The 13,409-nt window shown below is 43.4% G+C and overlaps 2 protein-coding genes across 2 annotated transcripts in view; one reads left to right on the top strand and one right to left on the bottom strand.

The window, feature by feature from the left end:
* Nucleotides 1-13,409, bottom strand: part of Tnks (tankyrase) — an 82,912-nt gene that overhangs the window by 62,680 nt on the left and 6,823 nt on the right. The window contains exons 4-10 of the mRNA XM_073087124.1: nt 13,140-13,347; nt 12,575-12,719; nt 11,655-11,763; nt 10,491-10,582; nt 9,731-9,880; nt 8,538-8,661; nt 7,050-7,181 (exon numbers count right to left, since the gene is read on the bottom strand). Of these exons, the coding sequence (XP_072943225.1) occupies nt 7,050-7,181; nt 8,538-8,661; nt 9,731-9,880; nt 10,491-10,582; nt 11,655-11,763; nt 12,575-12,719; nt 13,140-13,347 (960 nt within the window). The remainder of the gene's footprint in view (nt 1-7,049; nt 7,182-8,537; nt 8,662-9,730; nt 9,881-10,490; nt 10,583-11,654; nt 11,764-12,574; nt 12,720-13,139; nt 13,348-13,409) is intronic.
* On the top strand, nt 1,155-4,946 carry LOC140752782 (acyl-CoA Delta(11) desaturase-like). The gene is made up of 4 exons (XM_073087132.1): nt 1,155-1,381; nt 2,429-2,603; nt 3,815-3,976; nt 4,432-4,946. The coding sequence occupies exons 1-4, from the start codon at nt 1,186-1,188 to the stop codon at nt 4,922-4,924; spliced, it is 1,026 nt and encodes a 341-aa protein (XP_072943233.1). The 5' UTR covers nt 1,155-1,185; the 3' UTR covers nt 4,925-4,946.

Consider the following 13,409-nt stretch of genomic DNA (forward strand, 5'->3'; position numbering starts at 1 on the left):
TAGTACGGACCTTGCAACGATTATTAGAAGCTGCAATAAAGGTAATGAAAGCAATTTATTTTTTAAATTTAAATATAAATAATTAATTTTAAATTTATATATAACTAGCTGACCCGAAAAAATGTTAAGGGTGAACAACCCTTATCACTTAGGGGGATGAAAAATAGATGTTGGCCGATTCTCATAGATACCGGATAAGCACAAAAATTTCATCAAAATCGGTCAAGCCGTTTCGGAGGAGTATGGCAACGAAAACTGTGACACGAGAATTTTATATATAAGTTTTTTTTTAATATATTTAAGATATAATTGTAGCTAACGAGCAAATAGTCCATCTGAAATGGTCGCTGGTCTTGGGCATTTATAATCAATCCCACATAGGTTCGGTATCCTACCTGAGGTAGGCCACAGATTTTAACACTGAAGACTAGTTTAAGCGTCTGATGTGCTTCTCAATTTTTTGTATTAATGTAGCAATAAAGAAGGCAGAACATCTGATGGTAAGTGGCTACTGCCGTCCATGGACATCTGTAATCAACTCCAGATAAGATTCTTACCTGAGGTCGGTCATAGATGCGTCGTTACCCATCTGACTAAGTGAGAACGTGTCGGAAAATTATGTTTTTTTTTTTATAATATTAGAGTAGCAGACGAGCATGCAGTCCACCTGATGGTAACTGCCGCCCATGGACATCTGTAATCAACCTCAGATAGGATTAGACATTCCTACCTGAGGTCGGCCACAGATGCGCCGCTACCCCTGAGGACTAAGCTGGAATACGTTGGAAAAGTCTTTCTCCCTTACCACATCCTTCAAACCGGAACACAGCAGCACCTAACACTGCAGTTATTAGGTAGAAATAGGTGTGGCGGTGGTGCCGCCGGAGTCGAACCACAAAGGGTTCTACCACCTTCAAATGTCTTCTCTTGTTACCACACCCTTTTAACCAGAACACAGCAGCGCTACACTGATTATAAAGCAGAAGTAAGTGTGATGGTGGGGCTGTCGAAGTATTCTATCACCTTCATTGATGAAATCGCTGATTAGTGGATTTCAATTATATTTTGTGTTAGTGCTTAGTTGGTTCCAGTTCCAATCCGTATATCTACAAGTATCTTACCGAATTGATTTGATTTACATTCTCCCCTTAACGAATAAAAATCTAATCAAGCAAGGTGCGAGCAATGGCATACAAAGACGGCCTACCACACGACGAACTAGACGAGATGTATGAACCCAACGCCCTCTTGAAGCCGGTGACTTCGAGGAAATACGAGATCGTCTACAGGAACATCTTAACGTTCTCGTACGCACACGCCGCGGCGCTGTACGGGCTGTACCTGTGTTTCACCAGCGCTATGTGGTCTACTATATTCTTCAGTAAGTATTGCTAATATCGTTTCATTTCTGAATAATTCTTATGCAATTGTTCCTTTATTCATCATCAACCGATCACTGTGCCACTGTTGGGCACGTGTTTCATCTTCTTCTTCATCATCAACCCATTACTGTCCCACTACTGGGCACTGGTGTCGTCTCAGAATGAGAAGGATTAGGCCATAATCCACTACGCTGGACAAGTTCGAATAGATAGATTTCACATACCTTTCAGAACTTTTTTAAAGATCTCTGGTTTAGTCACGATGTTTTCTTTCATTCACATTTCTCTTTTTATCTATTCGCTGCAGTTGTAAATAATCCTTACGCAATTTGGTCTTCTTCCATTATCATTTCTCTTTAAATCTATTCGTTACAATTCTGAATGATCCACATGCAATTGTTGCTTTACGCATCATTAGCTAGGATTTAATCTATTCACTTAATTTATGAGTAACATTTTTTTTTTTATAATATAAGAGTAGCAGATGATGATGGTAAGTGGCTACTGCCGCCCATGGACATCTGTAATCAACTCCAGATAGGATTAGATATTCCTACCTGAGGTCGGCCACAGATGCGCCGCTACCCCTGAGGACTAAGTTGGAACGCCTCGGAAAAGTCTGTCTCCCTTACCACACCCTTCAAACCGGAACACAGCAGCGCTACACTGCTGTTATTAGGTAGAAATAGGTGTGGCGGTGGAGCCGCCGGAGTCGAACCACAAAGGGTTCTACCATCTTTCTAACTCTTCCGCAATTGTTTATTTAATCATCATCTTCAACTCTATTCATCTATTCGCTGCACTTCTGAATAATCCACATGCAATTGTGTCTTTATTTAATCATCGTTTATCTTATAATCTGTTTCCTACACTTCTGGATAATCTGCACCCTATTATTTCATTATTCATCATAATTTCTCTTTCAATCCATTCGATTCATTCATGAATAATCCTTCCGCAATGTTTCTTTAACCATCACGTGTGAATTTAAACATTGGATTTTCAGAATTGAAAGTCAAATTTTAAAGTGATTTTTGCTATTACAGATTGGGTGCTATTCGTGCTAGCAGAGTTAGGTATAACGGCCGGCGTGCATCGTCTCTGGACGCACCGAGCTTACAAGGCGAAGATGCCGCTGCAGATCATCCTCATGGTGATGAACTCGATCGCCTTCCAGGACTCCGCTATCACGTGGGTTAGGGATCACCGGATGCATCACAAGTTTGTTTTGATACTTATATTTTTGACTCATTTCATTTGTACTTTTAACACCTTCTGTCCTGATAAGTCCTATACCAACTGGTCCTTCATTTATCTATGTCTCCAGCCGCACCACTGATAAACCTATTTCTGCCTAATAATAGCAGGGGTAAGTGCTGTTGATTTGGTTTGAAGGGTAAGAGAGACTAACCAGCTTAATCCTCAAGGGTGTGCATATCTGTGGACGGCCTCAGATATTCATAGCTCACCTACCTAATCTGGGGTAATGCTATCTAGGGTTAATTATAGATGTCCAAGTGCAACAGCATTACCATCAGGTAATGCATCTGCTACTCCTATATATTTGACGACCTGCGTGTCGGAGCGGTCACCATACTGGTCTGACGCCCAGAGGGCTCCGCGTTCGAAGCCCGGTCAGACAGATTTCTAAATGATGAATTTAGATTTCTGTTTCTGCGTCTGGGTGTTTGAGTATTTGTGTATGTGTGTGTCCATAGCAGCCACGAGCCATAGCAGTACAGGGAATCCTAGTGTGGGGCTGTGAGTATAGGAAGCGTTTTATTTTTTTTTGTATTATCTATACATAAAAATAAAATTGGAGTATCTGTTTTTAATATTGAAATAACCGCTTTTTACTACATGCATATGAATATACATACGGTACATACACCAAACAAACATTTTTAAAATTTTTGTCTGTCCGTTTGTTCCGGCTAATTTTTTAAATGGCTGAACCTATTTTAACGGGACTTTTATTGGCAAGTAGCTGATGTAATAAGGAGTAACTTAGGCTACTTATATTTTAGAACGAGCTGTGCACAGCGGTTTCACCCGCGTTAAAAAGAAATAACGCGGGTGAACCGCGGGACACAGCTAGTTATTATATAAAAAAAAAATGTGAGCCGTCACGGGTCGCCTGGCAGATGTGAAACATCGACATTATTTTGTAAAAGTAATATGCAGAAAAGAACATATTGTGATAGGAACTAAATATGTCATAATGATAAAATAAAATATTACGATTTTTTTCCAGATAACGATGACTATTTATTGAATTCGATTGCGCATGGCGACGCGTCGCCACACCGTACACACTACTGCATATAGACTGTATATATATATACCATCGTATAGCGTGGCGGCGGCATGCGTCGCCACGCCAGAAATCGGTTTTACGTGCGGCTATAGATGTTTCACATCAATAATTCTAGGTACCTCGACACGGACGCAGACCCGTACACCACGAGACGAGGGTACTTCTTCGCGCACGTCGGCTGGCTGCTCGTGAGGAAGCACCCAGAGGTTCTCAGACGAGGCAAGACCCTCGACATGAGCGACATTTACGGGAACCCTGTGCTCAGGTTCCAGAAGAAGTGAGTAGAATTCACAGGAAGATGGTGCTGCCATCTCCAGAATACCTTAGTCACTTATGACATATGTGTAGCGATTGTGATGATATTCTAACATATGCGTGCTTAAAAAAATACTATAGAGCGATTTTAGATAGAATTGCGTTTGAGACCTTTTTGAATTGAGTACGATGAAGCAAAAGAGATGGTTAAGTTAGGTTGGGTTGGGTTAGATGCCGTCGAGACCTTCGGTCCCGACAAAGGGCGTTCAGAAGAACAGCGTGGGGTTTAAGTTGGTAGGACTCCGGTATATCCTCTGTGCTGTCCTCGCGGCTGAGAAGAGCCTATTCAGGGTTTCCCCACGAAAAAAAACATTATCTTCCTTATCTTTTTTCGTCGTTACTTTTGGAGTGCAGACTCAACGATCCAATCGGTCAATTATCAGAAAACAATCTTTGACTTTAAACATTATATTTCAGATACGCGATACCGTTCATCGGAAGCATATGTTTCTTGCTGCCCACCCTCATCCCCATATACTTCTGGGGGGAGACGCTCAACAGCGCGTGGCATCTCGTCATGCTACGTTACGTAATCAACGTGAACATCACCTTCATGGTGAACAGCATCGCACACAGCTTCGGTGGGAAACCCTACGACAGCCGTATCAGCCCGACGCAAAGTCTGTTCGTCTCCTTCGCCGGTTTCGGCGAGGGCTTCCACAACTACCACCACGTGTACCCGTGGGACTACCGGACGGCTGAGCTGGGGAACAAATGGCTGAACCTGACCACATTGTTCATCGACTTCTTCGCGTGGATCGGTTGGGCGTATGACCTGAAGACGGTGCCGGTGGAGGTGGCGAAGGCTCGGGCGTTACGCACCGGGGATGGTACTGACGAATGGGGCAAGAGGGTCTGTGATGATCGCTGTACAAAAGGATCCCGAAGAGTTACCAGTTATGACTTTTAGCATTAGATCTAATAATTACAGGGTTTTTGTTGTATTAAATTAAATTATTAAAGATTATTTCATTATGTTACAGTTTGAACTCTCCACCAGCCAAAAGTATCTATTTTAGAATAGCAAAATCAATCAAAGTATTTTTAACTGTGGGCTTTCGACAATCACCCAATCCTAATGCCCAATGAGGTAGATATTTCGAAATTGTAGTAGATAGGCAAATTCAAATTTTTAAGTCTGTTAAAAATACCTTAAAATTGTTACCAAAACAAGAAATCCGACAGTTTAAAAATAATTAACTGAAAAGGGAAGTTATATAGCCCATCTCACTCTCACAATTTAGACGAATCCAACGACACTTCATATGTTAATCCGTCAAGCCGTTTGTGCTGCAGCGTGACAAAGAATGAGACATACATACATACGCTCGAATAACATTACCCTCAGCAGTCGGGAGAAAATAAACTCAATTAACAGTCGCATTTGCAACTTCATTAATTTAAATGTTATACAGGTATTTAAATATTTATAACTCATTGTTTAGTATTTGCTTTAGTGACAAAAAATATACTTTAAATTTTCACACTGGTTAATGCCTTTCATTTAAATATTTTATTTTTTTTAGTTACCTACATAATGACTGAGACAGTCATATTTATTGTATTTCTTATTTGGATTTTATTATTGATTTTAATGCTATTCTTGACATTTAAAATATTTGTTTTAACTTAATGAAATTTTCTTTTATTTAATATTTAATGTATTTTATGTAATTTGGACGTTAATTATTGTTATTTTTAAGCTACACTAACGCATTAGGATTTTTTTCCTGTAATGTTAGATGTAAGTTGTGAATAAATAAATAAATAAATATTTTAAAATCCTTTTAACATTTTTTTCAATAGATCATTTATTAATTGATTCTTTATACTGTCATAGGTGTGATTCCTTAGAGATATGACACCTATTCCACTGTTCGAATTACTCCAAAATTGAAAGAGAATAAGAGCAATTGTAGACGTCATTAATATAGTAGTAGTTTTGAAGGTGGTAGAACCCGTTGTGGTTCGACTCCGGCGGCACCAACGCCACACCTATATCTGCCTAATAACAGCAGTGTTAGGTGCTGCTGTGTTCCGGTTTGAAGGGTGTGGTAAGGAAGACAGACTTTTCCGAGGCGTTCCAGCTTAGTCCTCAGGGGTAGCGGCGCATCTGTGGCCGACCTCAGGTAGGAATATCTAATCCTATCTGGGGTTGATTACAGATGTCTATGGGCGGCAGTAGCCACTTACCACCAGGTGGACTGCATGCTCGTCTGCTACTCTTATATTATAAAAAAAAAAATATAGTAATTAATTAAGGTTTGCCGTTTCCGTTAACAATTTGATCCTATTATAGAAGGTTCCAGATTTTTCACATGACATACTTATGCCTTAATAAGAGTACTTCTTCGTAATAAAAGTGTGTCGACTTCCCGCTTCTCGCCAAGAGATGGCGCTACACGTATTTTGAATCACGCTATCGAAGTACATGACCACTAAGAAATATTGTTCACTAACCCCTAAAGGGGCTAAACAGGGTATAGGAATTTCTTAATTTAAATTAGCATTAAGAAAATTTCCACCAACCCCTAAAGGGGCTAAATAGGGTACAGAAGTTTCTTATCATACATGAGCACTAAGAATTATATTTCACTAACCCCTAAAGGGGTTAAATAGGATATATGAGTTTTATTAACGTAAATGACAAAGAACGATTTCTTCATTAGCTCCTAAAAAGGTAAATATGAGTTCCTTGACGTAGATGACTTAAACCTTAAAGAGGTAAATGCGGTTTATGAGTCCTTACGTAGACAATAATAAAGTAGTTTCCTCCATTTCCAGTGGGGCTAAATAGGATATGTTATTTCTTTACCGCAATTGAACACTAAGAACGAAGTTTCCACTATCCCGTAAAGTAATTACAAGATTCCTTTATCATAAACAAAAACAATAATATTTCACTGTCCCCTCAGGGGCTATATACTCGTAAGTATTAAAACGAAATGTTAAAGCAAATAACGGGCGCACATGTCGAAGCTCGACCCTAAGGGACCACAAAAAGTTAACACAAACAACTATTGTATACAACGTACCCGGCGGCTGGGGGTCGGGGCGCGCGTCCGCCCCGCATGCGAGCAGCAGCCGCGCGGCGTGCGGGGCGTCGCGCCGCGCCGCTACGCTCAGCGCGCTCTCGCCGCGCGCGTCCGTCGCGTTCACCATCGCACCTGGGGGACAGAGCGACGTGATACGATCCACTCGATAGATAGATAGATATTCTTTATTGCACACTTCAATAGAACATAACAATAGTACACAATTATATTAGTTAATTGTATGCAATAGGCGGCCTTATCGCTAAGCAGCGATCTCTTCCAGACAACCTATGCATGGAAAAGTTAAGGTATGTTAAGATATGGTGAGATCTTCTCACTATACCGGTCACACCCTCTAGCTATACCGATCAGATCCTCTCGTTATACCGGTCAGATCCTCTCGCCATATCGATCACATCATCATATCGCTATATTGATCAACCCCTCTCGCAGGACTGATCAGATCGTGTCGTTATACCATTCAGACCCTCTCGCAGTACTGATCAGATCGTGTCGTTATACCGATCAGACCCTCTCGCAGTACTGATCAGATCGTGTTGTTATACCATTCAGACCCTCTCGCAGTACTAATCAGATCGTGTCGTTATACCATTCAGACCCTCTCGCAGGACTGATCAGATAGTGTAGTTATACCATTCAGACCTTCTCGCAGTACTGATCAGATCGTGTAGTTATACCATTCAGACCCTCTCGCAGTACTGATCAGATCGTGTAGTTATACCATTCAGACCCTCTCGCAGTACTGATTAGATCGTGTAGTTATACCATTCAGACCCTCTCGCAGTACTGATCAGATCGTGTAGTTATACCATTCAGACCCTCTCGCAGTACTGATCAGATCGTGTAGTTATACTATTCAGACCCTCTCGCAGGACTGATCAGATCGTGTCGTTATACTGATCAGACCCTCTCGCTATAAATACCTATGTCTCCCTATATCTATCACATCCTCTCGGCATACCGATCACATCCTTTCGCTATATCGATCACAACCTCTCGCTACGCCGATCACATCCTCTCGCTATACTGATCAGATCCTCTCGCCATAGCGATCAGATCCTCTCGCTATACCGATCACATCCTCTCGCTATACCGATCGCATTCTCTCACCATACCGATCATATCCACTCGCTGTACCGACCAAACTCTCCCGCTATACCAATCAGACCCTCCCGCTATACCGACCAAACCCTTACGATATACCAACCAAATCCTCTTGTTAAATTAGTTATAATGATAGCTAGAAAACTACATATATTGTGAAACTTCTATCTATCTTCCACTCTTCACACACAGTGGCATCTCACCATGCCGAGGCCCTACCTATGGTATCGCAGACGAGCATGCAGTCCACCTGATGGTAAGTCTGCATGATTGCAGATTGCAGACTGCATGATTGCAGACTTACCATCAGGTGGACTGCATGCTCGTCTGCGACAGTATAAAACTTAACCGCAGTTAACTCACCATGCCGCAGCAGCAGGTCCATGGCGTCGAGGTGCGCGTGCTCGGTGGCCACGTGCAGTGGCGTCCGACCATCTTTGTTCTTCTCGTTCACGCGAGCGCCCTTGCGGATGAGCATCTCCATTACCTGGGGCAACATACGTCATGCGTCTATGGTGAATTTCATCAAGGGTCGGTACATATCTGACGGAAAATGCGTCGAACGTATCATCGGTCGCGCCTATTCGGTTAAATTAGACCTGCCATATTACGCGTCTTGTCTTGCATGTAGCGATGCGCGATTGTTACTAAAAACAATCGAATTATTCGATTGTTATTGTGTTCGATTGTATTCGATTTGTTGGTCGATTGTTCGTCGATTGTTCGATGTTTTTATTTGTTACTACGAATAAATCGACAATCGATTGTTGATTCTGTCGATTGTCGATTTATTCGATTGTTTTTTTTAGAACAATCGCCCATCGCTACTTGCATGTACACAAACGATCTCTGCTGATGTTGCATTGTCAAAAATTCCATAATACACGTGGCGCGTGGCCGACCGACTGATAATGCGTTGACGGAAACGGAACAGACGTCGTATGCTCGACGCACTAACGCATCATCGGTTAGATGTGATAGGCTGAATGTTTTATTGTCTAAAAATTGTCGGTTCTGGCGTAACGCGACCGATGATACACGACGCATTTTCTGTCACATATGTACCGACCCTAAAAATCAAGTCTTTATTGCGTGTACACATGTTGGAAGTAATGCTATTTTAGTGCGTTTAATAATAAAATAGATAAGCGTATGTGTACTTGAGTACACACGTAAAAAGTTATACTTCTTTGATGTACCTAATAATAAAAAGAAATAACGTATGTGTACTTATGTACACAGTACACACTTAAGAAGTTCTAATTAGTTGGCATATATAATAAAATAAATAAAGCTAATGTGTACGCACTTCAGAAGTTACACTTCTTTAGCATATTTAATTTAATAAAAATATTAAAAAGCATGTGTGTACACACATAAGTACACACGGTAAAAAATATGTTTCTTATGGTGTAATTAATGAAATAAATAAACAAATCTTGTACAGAGAATGCCTCGGAGAGTATGGAAAGGCTCGATGGTTCTCTCCACCAAGGATACATCAGGGGGAAGCCTGGGGGTTCGGGGGTCTTGCTGGTATCATAGGGGTAACTCACCTGTTTCCGTTTAGGGTATACACTGCCAGCCGCGCAGTGTAGCGGTCGATCACCAGTAGCCAGGTGTTGGAAGTTCACCAGGGGTTCGATGGACCCCTCGGCCAGGGGCACCACCGGGGGGGTCTGCGACTGGGGGTACGGTTGATCTTGCTGGAAGGAAATAATAAAAATACATATATTGTCAAAGCCATAATAGACCATAATACTGCTTATATTTTTTTTAATTGATGAAGCAATCGATCGAGCAAGAAAATCTGATGTTATGTGGTAACTGCCCCCCCATGGACATACGTAATCAACCCCAAATAAGATTAGATTATTTCTTGAATTTGGCCGCAAACGCGGCACTACTCTTGAGGACTAAGCTGGAAAGCCTCGCAAAAGTAAGTCTCCTTTACCAAACCCTTCAAACCAAAACACAGCAGCGCTTAATACTGCTGTTGTTAGACAGAAATAGGTGTGCCAGTGGTTTCTATCCTTTGGTGAATTCTATTACCTTTGAAAATTACTAATATTCTGCTTATGGAATACTTGATGACCCATAATCCAATGAACTGCATGTTTTCTACTTTTCATTACTACTCTCAGCTATACCCTAATACAAGGGGCCCTTGCCCAGGGACCCTGACATAAAAGGGGCCCTGGAAAGCCCATACGCATTCGCTTACACAGCACGCTAAGTTACATTCAAGATATTCCTTACATTATTCCCACCCCGGGGCCCCAGTCTTGTATGTAGGGGCCCCGGGCAGAGGCTCACCTGTTGCTGTGTGACGCATGTGAGTTGCTTCTTCACCCGCGCCGGTTCCGCCAAGCGACACGCTTCAAGCAAGCAGTGACCGCGGTACTCAACTGAAACAATACAATCATTTAGTGTAGGTAGGTGACCCACCCAGTGCCGAGGACGGCCACCGGGGGGGTTTTAGTGCGGTTAGAATCCCACATAAGTCTGTGTCGCTCCCACGGCACCGGGTACCTTTTGAAGGTTTTCCCCTCGATAAAAAAAAAAGTGACCAAGTATAGTCCGCGCCAAACTACTAGTCCGCTCTGAAGTAGTTGCGAGCAGGTGTAGTCACACAATTTGCTACGGCGACGCGATTCATTTCTATATTCAGAGCGGACTAGCAGTTTTACGCAGACTATACTTCCTACATTAAATAATACTAGATATTCCTCAAGATCATAAATATACTCAAGATCATAATCAATTTTATTGTTTCGTTTAGGGATTTTTTAACTAACACAGTGTTACATTCATTAATAGAGTATTAAATGGTCCTTCGAGCCGGATTTGAAGGTTTTTATCGCATAAGACGGCATTGATAACGTTTGATCTATTGCTCGGACGAATACCAATCAATGTAGCACGATTACCGTATTCCGTATTGCAGTACTTTCATTTCAGACGATATTTAGCACTGGCGAAATTTTGCTGATTTTTGATTCCAAAATTTGATTCCGTAACGTGAGGCCCGACTATACCTTGTATGACTTCTATGTATGTATGTATCTATATTATAAGCAAGCATTGATAGCCTAGTGGTTAAGAAACTCGGCCTCTCGATTGAGGGGTCCAAGGTTCAAATCCCAGGCACGCATCTGATTTTTGAAAGTTATGTACGTATTACAAATTAATTATCACTTGCTTAAACGGTGAAGGAAACATCGTGAGGAAATCTGCATACCTGAGAGATTTATAAAAACAAAAAAACTCAACGGTATGTGAAGTCTATCAATACGCACTTGTCCAGCGCGGTGAACTATGGCCTAATCCTTCTCACTCTGAGAAGAGACCCGTGCCCAGCAGTGGGACAGTGAGTGAATGAGTGATGAAGTGATGTATCTATGAAAGTATGTATGTTGTTAAGAAGTCAATAGTGTTACTTTATAGTCGATTATTACTTAACAATTGTTCGTTACTCACATGCAAGACGCTCCCTCAGCTCCCGCGTGGGAGCGACATCTAGCGCCGACTTCCCGTGACAGTTCAGCAACGTTGGGTCCGCACCTTCGCTTAGGAGAAGCGAGCATACCTGGGAATAATCATTAGTATTCTGTTATTAGGCAGAAATAGGTGTGGCGGTGGTGCCGTCAGAGTTGGTCACAAAAGTATAGTGTGTGATCACTTTATCACGTAAGTGGTCTTATCCCCCACTCCTCCATCTTCCCCTCATTCCCCATCCTCCCCTCATTCCTCGTCCTCCTCCTACTTCCTCTTACTTCTCACTACTACTACTCACGTTCATTGTTTTTGCACTGCACACCCATATTGAATCATTCATCTCCCTACGACTACCCCCATCCTTACCTCCACTGCTTTTGCGTCCATGCACACCCCAATTGAATCCTTATTCACCCATCCTCCTCCCACCCCTTTTGCGCCCCTTCACTCTCGTTGAACCATCCTATTCACCCATCCTCCTCCATTGTCCTACCTCCCTCACTCCCAACTGCACATTTCCCTTCTATATCCCCAAAGCACAATCAATCCACCATTCTTGCACCACTCATTCCTCCTACTCCCCATTTCCAAAAAATACGCTCCATCCCCCATTCTTGCACCACTCCTCCCTCCAACCCCAATCTCTCCAAAACACGCTCAATCCACCATTCTTGCACCACTCCTTCCTCCTACTCCCCATTTCCAAAAAATACGCTCCATTCCCCATCCATCCACTACTCCTCCCTCCAACCCCCATCTCACCAAAACACGCTTAATCCACCATCCTTGCACCAATTTTACCTCCAACCCCCCATTTCCCCAATACACGCTCAATCCCCCATCCTTCCACCAATCCACCATCCTCCCGCTCTCTCCCATCCTCCCCCTTCCCCCAAACTCACCTCCAACCTCGCCTTGCTAGCGGCCTCGTGCAGCGGCGTGAACGCCCACAGGTCAGTGGCGTTGACATCAGCACCGGCTCGCACCAACAGCTCCGTCACCTCGTAGTGGCCGTACGAGCACGCGTTGTGGAGCGGCACCAGACCTCTGGGGGACAGATAGCGCATGATTAAGACCCTCTGATGATGACAAGAGAGTTATTGTAGTGTGCGCAATATTGTGCTTCGCTCAGGCGCGATCGCAGCGATTGGGGGTGGTTACAGGGGAAATTTGATTAAATTACACCACTTTTTTTGTCAAGTGCGAGCCAGAAATCACAGTTTTGAGGGGGGGGGGGGGGTCATGACCCCTGTGCACCCCACTCCCCTGCAGCGCCCGTCTTTACTTGTACTGCACATAGTCACCTCAGACCATCAAGTCTCCGCCTGCACACGCGTCTCACGTGCGCACAAACACACTACCCACGCACACATTTAAAGACACATAAGCGCACCGCCCGCGCGCGGTTGTAGCCGGCCGCGAGGTGCGGCGCGGTGACGTCACACACACACACACACACACACACACCCCTTGTCCTTGGCGTGCACGTGCGCGCCGCGCTGCAGCAGCAGGCGCACCGCCCGCGCGCGGTTGTAGCCGGCCGCGAGGTGCAGAGCGGTCGAACGCCGGCCGTCGTGAGCGTGAACGTTGACGTTTAGCGGCGTCAGTAGAGCGGCTAGACGCTCGTCTGCGCCGGAACGAGCCGCTTCCAGGACGTCCGCTGCGCAGTACTCGCCTGGGGAGGAAAGAGAAAGGGGACGTTATTACGGTCCCGTGCCAAAAGGGTAAAAACGGAAT

This window comes from Epargyreus clarus, unplaced genomic scaffold, assembly GCF_041222505.1.
Source record: "Epargyreus clarus isolate Ecla_fem2 unplaced genomic scaffold, WU_Ecla_fem_2.2 ptg000025l, whole genome shotgun sequence".
Classification (NCBI taxonomy): domain Eukaryota; kingdom Metazoa; phylum Arthropoda; class Insecta; order Lepidoptera; family Hesperiidae; genus Epargyreus; species Epargyreus clarus.